The sequence below is a fragment of the Chroicocephalus ridibundus genome, chromosome 7, assembly GCF_963924245.1.
Source record: "Chroicocephalus ridibundus chromosome 7, bChrRid1.1, whole genome shotgun sequence".
Taxonomy (NCBI): Eukaryota; Metazoa; Chordata; class Aves; order Charadriiformes; family Laridae; genus Chroicocephalus; species Chroicocephalus ridibundus.
In genome coordinates this window covers 7600894-7621956 of record NC_086290.1, presented here as the reverse complement: position 1 = coordinate 7621956, position 21063 = coordinate 7600894, and the positions used below count along the sequence as shown (strand labels likewise).

At 36.5% G+C, this 21063-nt stretch overlaps 1 protein-coding gene across 1 annotated transcript in view; it reads right to left on the bottom strand.

The window, feature by feature from the left end:
* Positions 1-21063, bottom strand: part of DARS1 (aspartyl-tRNA synthetase 1) — a 42875-nt gene that overhangs the window by 12180 nt on the left and 9632 nt on the right. Inside the window, exons 4-7 of the mRNA XM_063341010.1 lie at positions 16415-16517; positions 7772-7874; positions 6436-6516; positions 5914-5973 (exon numbers count right to left, since the gene is read on the bottom strand). Of these exons, the coding sequence (XP_063197080.1) occupies positions 5914-5973; positions 6436-6516; positions 7772-7874; positions 16415-16517 (347 nt within the window). The remainder of the gene's footprint in view (positions 1-5913; positions 5974-6435; positions 6517-7771; positions 7875-16414; positions 16518-21063) is intronic.

Here is a 21063-nt window from a genome sequence, read left to right as displayed (position 1 = left end):
TGAGTTGCAGTGCCCATCCATTCAGAGACTGCCAACAAGGATAACTGTTGAGAATTTGTGACGCTACAGTCTCCTTGTAAGAATTAAACAGGCCAGCAAGACATTTGAGATAACCTCCTAAAGAACTGCAACCGCCAACGTGCAGTGGAGTCAAATGGGTGACCTCAAAAAGTTTTATGTGCCACCACAACTTTCCAAAGATTTTAAAGATGATTCTGTATCTACACATGGACAAAAACTTTTCAGATTTAATTACATCCTTTGCATTGGTATAATGTTTAGGACAAAAAGAGAGTGAATTTATCTGAAAATAATTTAAGCTGCTGTCTTGTCTTTATCTGAGATGCTGGTATGTATATTACCCCATTTGGTACAATGGTAGGTAACAGTTACCATTTGAGCTATCACACTTGGGTACAACACAGCAAACTAAAGACAGAGACAGCTGTCAGAATGAATTAATTTTTACTTTTGCCTTAAAAAAGATTTTGCCATGGCATTCTTTTCCTTTTATACTAATAGGAACTCTTCCACATACATACTGACAAAGTATCTTACTTGAGACTATGGCAAAGCCAGTAAATATTCCTTCAAGAGTTAAGCAGAAAGAGAAACAAACTTAAGTCACTTAAATGCTGTTGCAGTTAACAGGGTTAATGTTTTAACTTGGTCTGCAGAGTTGATTTTACAAGAAAACTCATTATTTTTAATAATCACCTTTGTTACAGACAGCAGAAAAAATGTTTTAGCTAACAATGCTGAAATATGAGTTTCGGTCAGAACCTCACTCTAATTTACCTGTGTGTTTATTATTTAATGCCACAAAGGAAAATATTAATAATAATAGAACAGAGCATATTTTACCACTATAAGCAAGATTATAATAACAATTATCACATTACGTTCAGCACAAACTGCAGTGTGTCATCTCAAACCAGGACACAGTTAGAATAATGGCTGCGTGCGTGTTGCCAGAGACCAACAAATGTGTTTCCACAGAATTGAGGGCAGTTAACACCTCATGTGATCCTATCTCAAAGAGGTGCGACTGAGGCACAGACCTGCAAAGCTGCGAACTTTTCTTTTTACTCTCAGATCAGCCGTACAATTTGTTCCACGCTCACCTCAGTTTTGCTTTTCTGTTTGCCTGCTGTAACTACCCATCTTCCACCATGAACAATCACTAAATACACAAAGTAGGCTAGATAAAAAGGGAAAATAATGTATTCCATATTCTTTTAAGTAATATACACTATTTTAAATAATGCAAATAATTTTCCAATTCCTGTACTATATATATGAGAAATGAAGGTTTTGCTAGGAAATAGGATTTATGTTAAATAACAATTTTTTAACCCCAAAGTGACTGAAGTAAAATTTTATTCACATTTCAGTGTTACTTATAGCATAAGAAGATATAAATATGAAGTTTGTGGTCTAAACAACTGGGACTGTGTTAAGTCTTCAGTACCAAATCACTACCCATATAAAATAAACTGTACACCTGCTTGTTCATTATAGCTTGAATTCAGTCAGGAAAAAACACAGCTTTTGCAATGAGTAAATTGAATTCAACACAATGAAATCAAGCTTGAAGTAATCAAGTATTCTGAAAAAAACTGCATTAAGATCAGTGTACAGTTGGATTATCATATAATATAGTCTGACATCCATAAACTACTAAAAATACAGTTTAATGTTTACGCTCTACCCTGAGCAGTTTAAACAGGATAATATTGACCCTAAAAAGACTATGCTTTGTCTCACTGAGCTGTGCATTAGCAGGCACAATTACAGCACCAGGACTGCAAAATGCATATAATTCAAGTCAAATCTGGACAGATACTGTTAAGATAAAAACCCTGCTGGACATCAAAAATAAGCCAGAGCAAGGACATCAGTCAGGTCCATTGTTAAAACTGGATGAATCTGAACTGATTTTTTCTTCAAAGGAAGACAAACTGAGAAGCAAAACCTAAAAAATCTGTGCTTCACTTGTCTTTCAAGATGAAGATGAACTTCATCATTCATCTACCACAGATCTTCATGAAATACGGTTTCTGTAGGTGTTTTTACAGACATAGAAAATCTACACATCACTGAATACTTCAGTTAAACTTAAGAACAGCAGAAAAATAAAGATTTTAAAACACAATCAGTGTTCCAGTTGGCCTTTTTTAATTGTTCCGATAAAGGAACAGTAAATCAAACATCTCTAGAATCAACTGGTTCGACTTTCATTAAGCTATCATGAAAAATACTTAGGTCAACAGTGGTTTCCTCATGGTCACCTCTGGTTATGTGGAAGAAAATCTGGTCTAGACAAGGACACTTCTTTCATCTTACCAGCTCTCTTGTCTCTACACCCCCAATTTTTCTAGGCCACAAGTATGTGATCTGCGTTTTATGAGTTAACCCATCAGGAACAGATTCATTCTTCCTCAGTCATCATTCCTTGGAAAGGATTTTTAAAACCTCTCCACCCTAAACAATCACCATTTTCCCTCCACACATCAGAATAACAACTACAGCAATACCTTGCGATCTTGGCATTTACGTACTTCCCACCCCTAACATCAAAATAAACTACTAGATACCTCTGGGAGATCTTTGACAGCAACCAAAATGCAAGGTTGTTAAAAAATACAGTGCACTATTCAGTCTATTTTCACATGTACACACGAATGGAAGTCTTGCAATCTTTGTAGAATACTTTGCACATTCCATCTCCACTAATGTAATTTCCTTATTATTAATTGCACTCCTATTGCATCATAATCGAACTCTCCTTGCTATACATCATAGCTGGATGGAGTGATGCTATTTTTGGAAATCCAGTCCCTTTCACTCATGCAATAACTGAGTTTCACAGCTCCACTTTATCATGATTTGGTCCTATGCAATGAACTCATTGGTTAATCACTACTTAAAATTAGTTAAACTACTTAACTACTTTGAAGACCATATTTAAATAAAATTAAAAAATAATTTTAGTTACACGCTAAGGACTTTTTTTTAGTCTGAGTCTAGCCAAGATCTATGCATTTAGTTTGTTAAATCTTTCTCCAAAAAAATATTATCTCTGGTTTTGATGTTTGATGACCTCCTTCTTCCTTGAAAAACTGGGGCACTGAGGAAACCAGAACTAGATGGTGCGCATATCTGTGGCTGGACTTCCTCCCACACTTCTAGGAACAGATCATCTCAGCATCTCTGTTGGGACTATTCTATTAACATTTCTTCCCGGCTGCCCATCATTTGCTTTTCCTAGAAGGAAGAGGTAACGGAGAGCAGATGCTAACAATGGCTTCAGATACCTCTCTGAGCTTTTAACACATCATGTCTTCTAATCCTCCTTAGAACATGCCTACTTACGCACTGCATTTGGAACACTAGGGGCTCTCTGAAGTCCCATTTGTACTACAGCTCCAGTCTATGCAGGCAAATAACCGAAAATCAACTACTACTTTTGGGTTGGTGTTTTTTTCAGTTATTTTGAAGGACAAACTGCCTTCATGTCCCTGCTCTTGTGATTCCGCTGCATGCAGTCTTTATGATGTGCACATACATATATACATACGTATTCTCACTGGGATTTTCTCTTTCTCCATTAAATACCTTTCCTGCTTATTTAGCTCTCCCTTTTAAAAAACAGGCCAAAGTAACACATAATTATGTAGAATCTTCTTTTGCACAAGCAAAGCTCCTGCAGAACAAACAAAGCAAATTTATGAATAGGCTTGAGCCTACTGTTCCACACAGTAAGCTGCTTTTGTTCTGAAACAAATAATGAAAAGTGCAACAGTAAAGGCACACAGAAAGGTGACACAGTCAGAGACAGAAACTTTTCCCGTCCATAGGAGGAAGGCAAGATAGATACCTAAGCCTAATCAAGGGAAAGCTGTGGCCAGATTACATCCAGACCCAGGTACATGCAGAGGGCGAAACATAAGGCATTGAAGTACGGAGATTTGACATTTCATCCCTCCATGAATTTTGTAAAGAGTTAACCTGAACTCCTGTTCAGCATGAAATAGCTGTTTAGCCCCACATTGCGGCACCTGTTGGAGCTGAGGAGAAAAACAGCTTCTGCAGAAGGCAGAGTTGAGGTTCAGACCCAAAAACAAGGTGCCAAACATTGCTGAATAAACGGTACACCAACAATGGTTGGGACATATAAGTTAGAAAAGGTTATAGCAGCATCCACTTAGCTCACCAGCTGTACCCTTCAAGCAGAACACTGACAACTAATGTTCTGTTACTGTACTAGCAGAAGTATGTAAGAAGTATTGGGAGAGTCCTGCTGGACTACTGAATGTGTACAGGGATGGAAGAATTTTAGCCCACCCCTTTCTGTTCCATCTCTTATGTATATTCTGGCATTACGGTCTTCCTTCCTTTTCCTATATGCCTTAGGTTTTACCCTGCAGATGCCCTCATCTGAATTACAGCCAAGAATACTTTCATGCCATTACTTTCAGCTAGTATTTTTAACTGTTATTTCCCTTTGTGTTATTATTTCTATGTTCTGTTTGGAGTTCATGGCTCTTTTCAGTTTATTATACAAGTATTTCATGAATTTAATGGATTTTCTTAAGTTTCTCTGGAATGCTGTTGAATAATTTTCTTCACCACCAGAAGTTCCAGTAAAACTTGCACTTTGAGCATCCCAGAGTTCTCCCTTCGATTTACTACACTGCCTTACCACTACCATAAGTCAATGATCCTTTAAATGTTTTTCACTTTCAACCATTAGTATAGAATTCTTTTCATCAAAGGCTTAATTTAAGACACAGATGAAGAGACCAATATGATGAGATACTGAGTAACCTGAAAAGTAACCAGGAATTGATGTTGCTCAGTATTATTGAGCATATATTGACATAAGGTCAAGTTAAAAGCAATTAACTTTGGTCCAAGTAAAACAATTTGCAGAAGTAGTTTTAGTTGCTGAAATAAGGAGATCAGATGTTCAAACGCTTTAAGCATCTCAGTGACAGAACTTTTCCAAATTTTCCAATAAATAACTGACTTTTTTGTTTTATTTCTCAGGTCTGTAGAATGATTTACTGAGAAACTGCCATTATCAGAAGGCTGAAGGCAGTACTAGATACACCATAAAAATGAGCTAAGCACACTCTTAATTCAAGGAAAAGTTAATCAAAATTTTATTGTGGAGAGCCAAATATGGGAAAAGACCAGAAAGCCTCATGACAGTATGAACAGTTAGTTACTTACACACTTAGTGTTAGTTGCTGTTGAATTAAAAAAGAAGAACATTTCTGTAAGTGATTTAGTAGATACTTTTTTGCTGCTGATCAGAAAAAGTAAATATTTGGAAGGTTATGAATTCACAGATGTCTGTGCCTCTATGACTTGGATGAAGAAAGATGTTTCAGAAAAAAAAAGATATTAATGCTGTGGAAGAAACAAAGAGAATGAGATTGGTATCATGGCCTGGTACAATTTCATTTGCGAGACACGCATTGCAGCACCTCAATTACATGTTAAATTCAAAACTTCCATCCTATACTTCAAAATTGCGCTCTTAGTGCAGTTTTTGGGTATCAGAGACTACATCTGAGAATAAATGTTGTCTCTAAATTGTCCCTATTCAGTCACTTTTGACTTCTGTAAATAAAAAAGACCAGATGTACATGGCCACGTGCCAAATCCTACATGTTCACCTTTACACTACTAATCCATGTTCTTTGATTAATGCCAGGAAAGGTGAACATTTAGGATTAAAAAACCTTGTGTTTTCACAATGTCACTCACAAATAGAAAAATATGTTGTTGATTTTTCCTGTGGCCAACAACACACTTCCATCAAATCCACAACTTTTATTGCTTCATTAGAAAGATGAAGAATAAACACTTGCAGGCAAGCATGCAACACAGCACGTTCCTTACCCTCAGATCAATGACTCTGTTGTCCAGTCTTGTATCTTGGTTTACAGTAGCTCTTCCATCCTAAACAGTTGTGCAAAAATACATTATGAATACATACACCTCCAAAAAAAACCCCAAAACCAAACAACAAACCAAAATCAATGGAGAAAAACATCCTTTGGCTAAAAGCCAAGGGCTACTTCTAAGTTCAGTAGAATTTCTAGATGATTCTAGAAAGAACATACAGCGAATTGGCAGCATAGCAAAGCTTAAGGTGTCACTTCTCCCACCGGTCACAGGCAGAACCGAACTGTTCCAGAAGACACACACACAAGACTGCAAACCGTATGGGTTTTGACCTACTGTAGTTCAGCAGACATGAAAGCTATACAAATTTTTAACACAGTTCTGGAAAACGTAAAGGAAGTAAAATGCAAGCCTAACAGACCCTCAAAATCACTGTGTTAAGGAAGTTGCCTGGCTTTCATGCTTTTGTTCAATTACAAAGAAAATAAAAAGTATTTGAGCATGCAAAGTTTTCACCTCCTCTCCTTCCACTTCTGGTCGAACAGCATCATCCAGCTGTAAGGGCAGTCGGGGTTCAGCTAAACTGATCACATAGATCTGAAATTGAGAAAGGAACAGAAATAGCATAAGACTCAGCTCAAAAGGAGGTGTGATTTACAAAAGGATATTTCTGGCATAGACTTGAAACAGTGTTTGCATACGCTGCTAGCTGTAAAACTGTGATTTTATTCAAACACTTGAGATACATGAGTGCATTCTCATTAGAATACTGGAAATACTTAGTTCTTATTTTCCTTTTGAAAGAGTAAAAATGTCTTTTTTTCTTCTGGGAAGCATCGAATTGAGCAAGTAAACACTGCCTGAGGGGCAAGCCTGTTGGCATCAACGCCAGACCTGAAACTACTAGATTTCATAGAGTTTTAGGTTCCAATTCCAGCAACATCATCCTGTTCATCTCGTTGTTGTTGTATTATTTTATTTATCATCTGATTATATTTGAAAGAGCCATTTCAGATTGAAAATTTGAGATACCTAAAATACAATCAGAGAATGAAAATCACCTTGCCTTGCAGTCTAGTCATAGGTGTAGTGAATTTGATATTCTTTCAGAAAAATTAAGCATGTGATTAATCTGCACATATATTAAAACACGTTTCTTCAAAATCTGCAGATTTTCCCAACGCTGTTAGCTAAAATTTACTTTACTGCTCTAACTATAATAGCCATTGTACTCTACTCTTGAGGTGACTGTGTTTCAGCTGTATTGTAGGCACACGTTTTGGTTGAAAACCTTTAGAAGGAAAGGATATTACATAAAGGTTTAAGTACGCTTTCTATTTAAACAAATTATAAAGTTGCACTTCCTCCAGCCCTGCAGCACAAGCTACAGGAATTTTAGATTTCAAGAGCTTCCATATTAAGCCAGTGCCTTACTTTTGCTGAGAATTATGCATTCCATTCCATTGTACTAAGCTGGATATTGTAACTTTCTGATAAAGAAGAAACTTCTGACTTGCACTTAAAAAGAAGCAGACTTTTTATTACAGGATCTGCTGCAGTAAAGAAACAAAAACTAGAATTACAAGCATTCCTAGACAAATTATTCCAGTGAGATACTTTATTTTACTTGGTACTGTAATTCAAATGGCAGATAAAAATAGGAAATTCTAAAAATCAGATCTCTTAGAATCAGAAATGTTTCATGCTTACGTATGATACACAGAAATTTGTAGTTTAAAGCAGTTTATTTCTCTGGTATGGGACTGCTTATAACAAAATTTATCTATGTAGATAGACAGACAGCCAAGACACATAATCTCTCAAACAATTAACCATTTGCTCAAAAATTTACCCTTTGAACATGAAGCTCAACATCTTGCTGAGTACAGCCTCCGATTTTCTGATGTGCTTTCCTCACAACGCCTTCTACATCCACAATGCTCTCTTTGTTGATGCTGTCAATAGAGATAGCATAGGAGGCTTACTAAATTTCACCGCACACTGCAGACTCAGTACTGAGCACCAGGACATTCATGTACTGTATGGACTGATGGAACTACAAAACATTAGGTAAAGTTACTTATTACACAGATAATAACCGAGTAATTAAGGACTTCGCTAAAATATTTCCAGCCACAATAAATTCGAGCTGGGATGGAAGACTTGTGAGGGAAAGAATTATGATTAAGCTTAGTGCTCATTCCTTCTTTGTGTGTGTATACATAAGCTGACAAGTTGCATAGTTCTTTTTCTAGGCCACATACACTCTTGTATGTGTTGGCTGATGCAATTATCTGAAAGATGTGTCTTAACCAGCAGAACAACAAACTGAAAGGAAGTCCTAGGTCTGGAGGGGAAAATCAAAACTGACTGAGCTTGTTTAAACTACATGACTTGTTACTGAAAGACGCAAGATGCTTGGAAGTCATTTCTCTACAACAGGGGATATTTTAATTGCTCTCCGCTAACAGTCACTAATAGTGCATTAAAACACCATATAACATCTTGAAAGTCATCCAGAAATAAGATATAAAGTATGCGTGCTATAAGCAAACAATAACAAAAGCCTCAAGAGTCATAGGTGAGAAAATAATTTGTACGAGCAGTTTTTATTTAGGCATTTAAGGTACCGGACTTTAAAACAGTAATTTTCTACAGATGATCTCACCCCCACTAGAAATGCATTTTCGCTCTGTCTCTTTGCTAGCCTGCTTACAAAAAGCCAAAGATCAGAAACCATTTCTTTAATTTTTATGGAAAAATAACTGTTACGACTAACTAAGACTGAAAAGCACTTTATGTACATCGCTTGACCACATAAGCCCTTGGAAAGCAGGAAAGTAGCGGGCCCACAATTTAACTGCAAATGATAAGAGGACTTCGTCAGACAAGCCAGCCACTACTGATCTTGGTAAAACAAAGAGCAATTAACAGTCTTCAAGTTCACAAGTTTGGCCCCTCTCCATGCCCACAAAACCTAACCCACAAAACCCATACAGCTAAGTTGGAGGGTGGTGAGATAAATATTTATATGCACAGGAGGTGTTACTGAGAGGCAGTAACCCCTAGTTAAAGGAGGTACAGACAGAGTACAAGCAGGTACAGCTGATAGTAACTATAGTACTAATCACTTCCATCTGCATCAGTTTACCTATCATCGCCTAGAGTAAGTCTACCTAAGAGCTGTGAAGAAAATCTAGGTATTCCAGCCCTACAGTCTTTTTGTACAGCTACAGTAAAACCACATGAGAAACTTATTAGCATTTAGAAGTTTCTCTTTAGAAATATCTGTGTTTCGAATTAGTCATTGTCTCACATTTTTAAAGTAGGATTTACCCAGCTAAACAATTAAGTTTATCTTTTTAGTTGATAAGCAAAACTTAGCTTCCTTCTCTGATAAAGCCCCAGTGATGTGGCCCAGAAGCAGCTGAGGTACAAATCACCAAGGGCTGCCAACTACGACTGCTTGCTTGCCCTGCTCTCTGCTATTCCTGAAGTAACCGTATCAGCCCTAAGAAAAGCTAGACGGATCTTTGGTCTAACCTAAGACAAACTTCTTAATATTATAAAGCTGAGCTCAAATTTAAGTTATCCAACAGAATTTTTGAATAAAAATGATCAAAATTTTGAAAAATCTGATAATATTAAAGTAACAGTGGAAAATTCAAGCATCAAAATGCTCAAAACCTACCAGCATAAGTTAAGTAAATTACAACTAACTAAAAAAAAAGCCAAATCGGAGCATTTTAGTTGATTACACTATTTCTTTGATGGTAATACTTTCAGGTGATAGAACTCATTGGCAGCTGCTCTGAAAGTTATACAGAGCATGAGCATGGTGCTTCATATGCTTGACTTGCTTAACCATTAGGTAATTCCACGTACTACATAAAATTTGTGAATATTATGCTTTTCCGGTACAGTTACACTTTAAAAGAGCTACAGTTGCACAAATCAGTATGACAAACAAATGACTAAATTTGTACAAAGCAGAGGTCGACAGCAGGCTTTAAGTAAGAATTCATTTAGTTAAGGGTGAGCCTCCATTCACCTCCATTATTTAAGCAGAGGCAACAAATTCAAGAAAGACAAGGAGAAACGACACTAGGTACTTAGAAGTATACTCTCTTACAAATGATTCTGTTTAAAACTCCTTAAAAAGACTGAGGCAGCAATACAATGCTTTGGATCCAAGAGAATGTGATGACAAGAACCGCACAGAGAATACAGATCATGCTAAAATAGTATTTGGCGTAAAATTCCCTTTGCTTTTCCAAAAAGTGAATGTTTAAAAGAATAAAAGTTTTACTCTTATGCTAACTTTTTTTTCCCCCCTAAACAGTTCTCCTCTGTTTTTCCTTTTTCATGTCAACATTTTGCCGGATGCCCAGAAAACACTACTAATGACATGAATGCCAGTGTCTTCATAGGCAATATGTTTCTAATCTGCTGAATAAAAGCCCTCTTACTAATAACTGCAAATACTGTTTTAAATTGTTTTAAACTTCCGGAAGCAAATTCTCTGCACCGTGAGAAAGAAAATAATAGTTAAATGTAAATGTGTTGTATGATGGATTCATAATCAGATTACGGATCCCATGGCTGAGAACTGGTGTTAGTGAAGTCATTACAGAGTTTTGATCAGAACATGCACAGAATTCAAGACATGCAAAATGGTACCAGCTTAAAAATACAGGAAGAAACTGACTTTTACATCATTGTAACTGTAATATTGCTTTGCAAACTTGCATAACAGAACCTTAAAACCTCGCACTTTGTGATTAAATGTACTTTTTCTCTCTTTCTCTTTGCAATTAAAATGGTAAGTTTCTTGGTCTGGGGCAAACTTTAAAATTGTAAAAACCCTTAGCCATTAAATTTGCCATAACTCTAAGATGTATTTCAACTCAGTTCCTGCCTATGTAGATCCCTGTATCCAAATATGCCCGGGCACACAGAAGCACTACAAAATTTTCTACTGCATATGATGATCTTTGTATTTACAAACATTCATCATTAACTTTCATTTGATAATTGGAAAATATGCTTTTGCTCATTCAGACTATATATCTAATCTGGTGTGGAAGTAAAAACTCGTGTTTTGAGTTCTGTTTGAACCGTGCTCACCAAGATCTAGTGCTGGGAAAACCTGAAGTCCATAACATAGTGCATCAAATGGAAACCACAGAAACCTAGAAGGTGCTGCTTTGATCCCAACAGGTAATTCCAAGAATGTTACCGAAAGGGTAATTTCAGTTCAAGTTACAAGAAGAAACAAGATGCTTTAATTAAATGCTGGTAACTACAGCAAAGCGTTCTCTGCAGCAGCAGCACTAAGTAACCTAGGTAATTTTTTGATAAAATTCCCCTGGGTAACAAAAAAACCCCAAACCAACCAAAAAAAGTGAACAACTAGCAGAAAAACATGCCAAAGCATTTCCATTAAAGACAACAATATTTCTATCTGTAACTAACATTACAAAGGACTAGAAACTAAATTAGGATGCATGATGCATTAAGAAAAGACAAATGACATCTTTATATTGTTTAATCCTTAAAGGAGCTATTGCAGTAATAGATTCATAAAGTCCAATGCTAAAAAATTCCCCCATCTAGCAAACTGCTTCTTTATATGTAATGTTCCTTCCAAAGAAATCAAGACTATAATTACTAAAATGTCCACTAGATGCCTTATGTCCCTCTTAATTATCTGCATGTCTATTAGCCAAGACTTTCTCTTTTAACCACAGGATTGCATTATTGCAGTCTGTATGACAACACCTTTCATCAACAGCTTGATGTTGCAAGCTGAACCCCAGGGGGGCCTCCCCAAGTGAATCACAATCAACATTTTCTTGACCAAAAGTCTGAAGAATTGGAAGAAACTTAGTTATTTATAGGCTTTAAATAGAATATGTTTTACTTAATGGAAGCATCTATATACTTGTTCAGATGTTTTCTTGTTTATTCTTCAACACTGTTTTCTGTAAGCAGACTGCACAAATTATTATATTAATGCATTATTAAATCTAAAAATAGTAAATAGTTTTCATTAAACATAATAATCAACGATCCCTTATCTGAACGTCAGTGAAAGCTGAAGGCAATAGTTTACTTTGAAAAAAATGAGTTCTCTTTGTAAAGAGTTGAAAATATAAACATTTTATACTCAACTCAGTAAGAGCAACAGTAATACTGGCTGTACAAGTACAGTAAGGACCCATTAAGCCCTCTGAAAGGGGAGGTAACTGACATTGTATACATGAAGGCCAGGTAAACACCTATTCTGATTCTCTTAATTCTAAAAATGTAATAATCTGTTTCCTGTACCAACATTCTAACACCCGGATGAACCTGGGTATCTTCTGGGGAAAAAAAGCCTATCTTCTTTTAAAGATTTCAAGTAACAAAATCTGCTACACATTTTTAATCATTTTCATTGAAAAAAATTCCACTTTATTTCCCTTATGAGTTTACTTAGCTTCACCATCTGTTCATTGCGTCTTGTCCTACCTTTGTATCTGCAAAGCAAAGAACCCTCCACTAGCAGAAAATCTTCTTTCATAGGACCATCAGATTGGGATTTAAATTACTTAGTAATTTCTCCTGGATAGAATAGAGAGTTTTCTTTAGTCTATAGGAAGACAGATTTGCCTGACCACATACCATTTCATCTTGCAGCTTCACCATCAACGTTTTCCATTTGACATATATTCAGACCCAAAGACAACAAAAATGGACAAAATATTCCAGAAATGGTGTAATGACTGACATATATTACATTAACAGCATTTTATTCCTCCTTTTCAAAACTCAAGAGATCTCTTAGCATAGTAGGTAAGAGAACTGCATGGACTCCTGTTAAGTCAGTTATTTATCTATCATGATCTCACGTTTCCCATCACTTACTTTACTGCATATTAATCCTGAACATATACAAAATCTGAACTAATGAGCACAAAGGTACAAACTCACACTGAAAAACAACAAAGTGATTATTCTAAATGAACCCTGGTTACTATATACTCCTACCCCCTAGTTTACCATTCCAATTTCTGTCACCAGTAAACTTATCTGCAATCTGACGTTTTCTTCAAGATCATTGATATAAAAATTAAATAGAAATGCATAAAGAAAATATTTCTGTAATATCCAGCAGTTTTGCTGGCATCACCAGTTTATCTAGCTGATGAACTTATGTGTATTTTCCTACATTGTGAAGTATTTTCATACAGGTTTACCCATTTTTGTATTTTTTTTAATCTCTTTTCTGGATTTTCATTCTCTAGCCTACTATAAAGAGCCACCAAGTTACTTCCTGAGGAAGGGTACGTTGGGCAGCTAAATTAGAATCTGTGAACCACCTCTCCCCACTGCTGTATCATAACACAACATGTGGCTACGGCAGTGGGGAAGCGGGGGGAAAAAGCTCAATGCTGGTATAAAAAAAAAAGAGAAAGAAAACCAAAACTGGCCACACCCTATACTTTATGGAAAAAAAAGAGGGTTGATAAATTACTAATCTTACCACTTGACACCTCTGCTGGCTGAAAGAGATAATTAACTCTCTTTTATACAGCATCCCTTGAAGCACTAGGCTGAATTTTTTTTTTCTGATGAAAGACATAAGAACTCCACAGCTGCCAATCCAGTGTCTCGACTGGCTCTACGTTGTTGGCTATGTATGTTTTGAAAGTTCACGTAGAAACTTTTCATAGCTAAACTCACAGAAATTTCTTTGTAAAACTGAGTTAAACCTGTATTAAGTATCTTTCACTAAAGAGAACTCACATTCTTATGATAATGGAGACAATTGGTGTTGCTAGACCACAGAAGGTTATGAAAGTTCTTGGTTTCCATGTGCCAATATATAAAAGAGGAACTGGTTTGTTTATTATTTATGAAAATTTGTACAAAAAATGCTCATGATTTAATCAGTTTTCTCATTAAAAATTCAAGATCCAGAATTTCACAAACTATTTTAAAAAAAGTTTTGGACCCAGTATTAAAATATGAGACAGTAGCACATTAAAAATAACGTTTATGTACTAGCAATGAAAAAGCTTAGTTTAAAAATTTAATTGAAATGAAAGGTATTAAGTTAAATGTTTTCTTCAATAAATGTGTATTGCCTCTTTTAACATGTAGGAAAACAAGAGGAGATGATAAAAAAAGACACTGAGAAAGGCAGAGCAACACTACAGTTATTTTTAGACATCTAAGACCAGCCTCATCGGCTAGTAATAATGGCACTATTCCACAACAGCTGAAAACTGGCAGGAAAGTGACTGCAGACAAGGCACGTAGTGTTGCTGTGCTTCAGGTGTTACTGAGACAGTGACCACGAGTGCACCCAGAAGCCAAGGAACAGCAGCAGCCTCTGAAGGACAAGAGGCAGCTGCAATGGTGATATCAGACAAAACTGTAGAAGATAAAACATCGGAAAAAGTGAGAGCACGGCAGGATATTAATAAAATAGGTTTGTTGGTGAGAAGGAATTGTGAGAAGATGATTGCACTAATGGTGTTAAAAAAACACAAAAGCAAACTCCCAAAAGAAGACCCAGAAGGCAGAGAAAGCTCTATCATTCAAAGCACATGACGATAAGCATGTAAGCACTTCAGAAGCGCAAATAACAAGGAAAACATGCATGCTATAAATTATAGAGGCTGAAGTATCAGGATTTAGCTAGATCATGCTAAAGCATAGTACATAAAAAAATCACAAAAAGGAGCAGAATGAAAAGTCAAAACACAATACAAACATTTTGAGCCTGGCTACTCAGAGGAAATCAGGTCTGTCACATGAAGAAAAGGGGGGAGATGACAGGGAGTTGAAAAGAACCTAAGGATGAGGTTCCATCTGATTCAACAGCTCACTGCTGCCAGAAGAGAAAGGAGCTTTGGCCTCTACTCTTTCCAGATAACCTTTTCCACTGTTTACTACTCCTTGTTATCTCTGGACCTCCATGACCTAGTTTAAATCACTAACCTGACAGAAAACCAACCGAATAAAAAAAGAATAGTGAATAAAAAAGTCACAGAAGGCTTCTAAGTGACAGAGTCAGCACATGGAAGAAAAGAGTGAGGACCAACTTCGCTCTCATGAGCTCCTAATAACTGAACTCTGCCACTCATGAAATGTAAGAAATTCAGTTGTGGAGGAAAGAACCATGAAGAAAACTGAATCAGAGAGATGCTGGAGAGAACTGGAGAATAGGAGAGTGAGCATCACAGCTATCTGCATTGTTTTGCTGTTCTGTAGTGCAAGTTTGTCGAGAGAGTACAGGCAGACTGTTGGTAGGTTAGAGGGAGATGAATTGGGGAACAAGTAGATTATACACTTAATTCTTTTCAAAGATTTTAAGCGCTGGAGAGAACAAACTATTTCATGAAGAAACAGAACACTCCACTTTGGCTCACAAACACCTGTAAACAGCATGCTTCACACTGGCACTGCCAACACCAAGCACCGCCAAATGACAAACACTGCTGGTTCTGTTTTCCCGTTGCCTTGAACCTCATCAGCAGAAGCATTATCCCAACCTTCTTAACTTGGCTTCTGGAAGTCTATACTATAATGAATCCCTCCTCTCCCTGGCATATTGAAGGTTGAAGGCTGTATCACTTTTGCAGCTAATTAGTGGGGGCTCCCTTCCCAGGAATGAGACTACTGCCAAGAACTACACAGAAGCAACTCAAGTGCCACATGTCAAACATATTATTGCACTGAATTGATCCGCATTTCTATTTGTGAACAAGGAGATATACATGATAAAAAGCTCTACTATAAAAACACCTTTGTCATGCAAGCATATTTAGTACTGGACAACCTGAAAGCACAATCTTGAGGCAAGTAGCAGGTGAAGGTAATTTTTTATCTTCAAGAACAAAACAAACGAAATAACTGAATTTGCTGCAACAAACACCTGTTTAATTGGCAAGTCTATTACCAACAAAAAATATTTTAACTAGTAACTTTAATCTCTCATTAAACACTCTAGTGCCAAAAATAAGATGTAAATTAAGATTAATTCAGCGCACAGAAGCTACTCTTTATTTCTTCAACTCAGTAAACCACTTATAATATGGAACTTCTTCACACCAGTTCTAGCTATAAAACGTATTACTACACTGCACATCTTGTAAAGAAAAACTCTGAACATGTGCAGACACACACAAACACCACAGACAAAATGAAGTGTCCCATTAAGCTCAGCTTGCCAGACTTTTTGTTAGCCAGCTTGAAAGTAAATGTAGGTTGTCTATGGCAAGAGAATGCTGCTTCAGCAGTTCAGAATGAATTTCAAGCCTGTTCTCTACTTTATCTTTTGTCAGTGTAATGTATTCAATGCAATAGTGAGCTGACAATTTAAATAACTACATTTTAAAACAAACGAAGCATTGATGTTAATGTGTGAAAATGGTCCCAACCCCTGGGAGTCCTGGTTCCCACCATTGTTTACTCTGACAACAGGATATAATTGCTTACTTACTTGGCAGCAAACTTTACCATCTGCTTGCTTGCATGCTGTCCCACAGCCACAAGAGCCTGGATATTAAACTGCTGCTGACGCAGGACTAAGAAACACTGCTTCCCTGAATACAAAGGAAAACAACACAGGTGTATTAAGGACAAGTTACTCGAGGTCTTTGTGAATGAGAAAAAATGCTTTACTACTTTAATATTAAGCTGAGCTTTTAAGGGTGGGGGCGTGTCTCTCTGTCCTTTGCTGTCCCCCCTGCCCCCAAATAGCTACATCAAACTAGTCAGCTCTGCATGTCCACACACACACCCCAAACACTGAGATAAATCAAGTAATTCTGCCTTACATCTATAAGCATGTGAATGGACATTTTCTAAAAATAACAATAAGCCTTCCAACATAAATAATAGGTAGACAAACCAGAAACCAGAAATCTTAACGTTAAAAACATCTATTATTCTTCAATTGCAAGAAGAAAATTGAACTTTCCCTTGTTGCTTTGCTCACAACTACTTCAAGTCTACATTATTTTAAAAGAAGTTTTTTCTCATCTTCTCAAATTAAAGCTGTAGAGTTCACTTTACAAAGCTGCTCTGAGAGAAACAGGCTTGATTTTGCACCACAGGGACTAAATCAACAATGCTCATTCTATAATACACTGCGCATTCAAAATGAAGAGGAACAAAAGGAGTATTGATTCTGGTGAATGACAAGAACCTAAAAGACCCAAGTAAAAATTCCTGTAAGAGCAATTTATTCATGAACAGCTTTGGGAAAAAGAAGTTAACAGGAATTAATAATAATTTACAAAGAACATAATGCACTTTGTTGACTTTTAAAACGGGTATTTCCAAGTCAACAAAACTCTTTCTAGTCTGTTTAGCTGACAGTTATAATCACTTCATATTTCTCCTCACATCTCTAATAATCATTTACTCCTAAACTTACATTTAAGGAAATAACAGTGATTTTAAACACTTCTTCCTCAGAGAGAGAAATTAACAACAAACACTTCATTGTTGTACCAGTATCCGATAAAATGCATCAATACAATTTTAATTCCAAGTTCTGACTCATAACATTTCCATTAAAATGGTGAGAATAGGAAGAAGCCAGAAGCTTTGTTATAGATAGCTATTTCCCAGTTATTGTTGACTTAGATTATAAAACATTAGAATCAACATATATCTCACTTGAACATTGACACTAAAAAGCCAGTTGCAGTTTTCATTTGTAATTATGTAGATTACCATTCCTGACACATAACTGCAGATAATTTAAACAGTATCAGAAGATAAATGCAGAACATTTGACACACAATCTGATGGAAAGAAAAGCAAACATATAAAGCCACTACAAAATATTATTAAAAATTAACATTGCAATTGTTGGAAATAACTAACCTTGTCCTATGATTGTGATTTCAGAAATGCAACAAAATTAATTCCATATTTTCAGAAAGCAGAATACACATATTTCCGTATTCCAGAGGCTGTGACATCTAAGTAAAGAAGCTAATATGGTACAAGTGTATGTATTTCTTGCAGGCAAACATTAAGCCACAAATTTAAATTAGAAAAGTACAGGCTTCAGATATTAGATAGAGCCTTCAGTGGTATACATGTCTGCGTTTCAGATCCAGTAAGTCAACAAACAAAGCACAATTTTTCCATAGGACACAACATGCTAAGTTTCTTTGGAGAAGCTAGGCGTATCTTTGACATCTCAATATTTCTTACTTACAATGTGGTTTGACAGAGTATTTCTTAGCGTGCTGGTTTTGGCTGGGGTAGAGTTAATTTTCTTCATAGTAGCGAGTATGGGACTATGTTTTGGATTTGTGCTGGCAACAGTGTTGATAACACAGGGATGTTTTCATTATCGCCCAGCAGGGCAATATTTGCACAGAGTCAAGGTCTTTTCTGCTCCTCACACCGCCCTACCAGCGAGCAGCCGGGGGGTGCACAATAAGTTGGGAGGAGACACAGCCAGGACAGCTGACCCCAACTGACCAAAGGGATATTCCATACCATAGGACATCATGCTCAATATATAAGGCTGGGGAAGAAGAAGGAAGCGGGGGAACATTCAGAGTTATGGCGTTTTATGTTCCCAAGTAACTGTGACGCATGATGGGGCCCTGCTTTCCTGGAGCTGGTGGAACACCTGCCTGCTGATGGGAAGCTGTGAATGAATTCCTTGTTTTGCTTTGCTTGCGTATGCAGCTTTTGCTTTACCTATTAAACTGTCTTTATCTCAACCCATGAGTTTTCTCACTTTTACCCTTCCAATTCTCTCCCCCATCCCACCGGTGGGGAGCAAGTGAGCGGCTGCATGGTGCTTAGTTGCTGGCTGGGGCTAAACCATGACACCTAGAAAACAGTATTTGTCTCCATAATTTCAGTCACAAATAATTTAGCAAAATAGGACTGAAGTTTCAGCAATGATGTATTAAGTGTTCAAACAAAAAACACACAGCTGAAGACAGCTACAATGTCACTCAACTATACATATTTAAGGGGAAGATAGTGAAATAAATGGAGGGACCAGCTATCACACTAATCAGAAACAAAAGTTTGGCACTTGTTCTTAATCCCAAACACTTGAAGTCTCTGAAGTATCTGCATTATAAAAAGGACTCAAATCATGAGTAAAAGTAGTTGTTTTCATGAGGAAAGAGGATGTTTTGTGGAATATAACCATTTCTAATCACACAGAAGATAAGTGATCAAACAAACCTCACTGATAGGAATAGTTAAAATATCAGTTACAAAGATTGTAGGAGGAAACAACTTTTCCCAAAAGAGCTGAAGGCGTGCAAAATAAAGTATCAAAAAGACAAGCCTTAATCAAATCTAGTTCATGATTAGATGCCTTTCCAGATCAAGAGATGGAAAAAAGGAAGCATGAGAGTGAGAAAAAAATGCGGATTATGGCATGTTCTCCATGTGTTCCAAAATACTGACATGGTATTTAAGTGAAAAGCATAAGACCAATTTTACTCACATTCAACAGTAAACTACTCTTAAGTTTCTATAAAACAAACCAATACTGTGTCCCACAAAAATGCCTAAAAAGATGAAAAGTTTCAAAAGAAATTTGGTTAAAAAGGTCTGACTCAGTCTAATGGAAGGAACTTTTAGCCACTGAATAAATCAGACACCGCACAGAGAATCCCATCAAAAGTAAGCACACAAAACCAAACAGGAATCCATTTCCTTTCTTAGATGTAAGTACCAAATGACGTAAGACCTTGTAAGAAAAAAGGACATAAGGGAGGAATTTGCATAAAGAGTAAAAAATGTTTGGTCATATAAATTAATACATTGCTAGTTAGACATCTCCCAGCAAAGAGAAAACTTTCTATGGTTTATTATAAAATTTCATCCAGTATTTAAATTGCTCTTGGTGGTACTCTTATTTTCAGACATACTATTTTGATGTTTTATAAACCTTTGCATTCATAAACCAAAACCAAGTTCAGGTCTAACATAATGTGCAAGTCCCAGCTGCCTGGCAGAGCCCAGACTGATTTCCCAACTGCTTTTCAATGATAAACGCGATCAGTAGCTCAGGCTGCTTTAAAATAAGGCCAGAAATAACATTTATTCAATCTACAATGAAAACCACAAGGCCCCAAGCACTTTAATTTTAGTACAACCCACAGAAATTCCCAACACCCCATTCTTTACATATCCTTCAGTTAATTTCCATTCGGCTTCATGAGTGGCTTGCTATATGAGACAGCTGGATTCTCCAGTTGTTCACATTTTGGGTTTTTTGGTTTACTGGTCAGAACTAGACAGGGTTAAATAGAGGATATGTTGGTTATTTAGGAGTCATATTCGAGCTTCTGAGAAAAACTAAAGCTATTTTTGTGTAAGATTTTCCTGTTTCCTGCAAGACTTTCCTTTCCATAACAGTAGGAATAGCACCACGATGTGTGTGGGAAAGGCTAATTATTACTTTTTACTCTGAAACATTTGCTTTTCTTGTAAGATTCTTTCCCCCAAAGCTTAAGTAAACACGCATATGGCATTTCCTAGCAGCATTCCCTGGATGTCAGAATTGCTCCGTGTTGTCAGACCAACAGGGAACCAGAAGAACAATCAATAAATTGAGAACACTTCATGCCCATAATCAAATCCTTTTGCTTTCATTCTTCAGGTTGTGTTAAAAGAGTTTTGAAAATAAGCACTGTGATTTCATTAAAAAGAATAGTCTTTCCTGAGGTCAAAGGTGAAGGATGACAAATGGCTTCTTGTAAGTTAATATTGCCATGTTACATACGTGTTACCTTGATTGAAGTCAAGGCGTATGTCATGCAAAATATCATGTATAAATGCAATACAGAGACAGTAATAAACAACCATTGACCTTTATGTTTTTTTAAAGTCTGCATAGACACCTGTCTTTAGTATACTAAATTCTGTTAATAGTCTGAACTCGTCCTACAATTGCAAAAGAAAATACCATAAGGATACGCTTATTTGTATACTGATAGTAACATTTAAATTAAATAGAGCGTCTCCTGTCTGAATAACTTCAAGCTGTAATGACCAAGGCTTTCACAGCTTTTGGGGTTGACAATTTCTATACATAGCACAGAGAGACACTACAGAACTACTGAGGAATTCACAGAGGGCTCCTTAAATTTA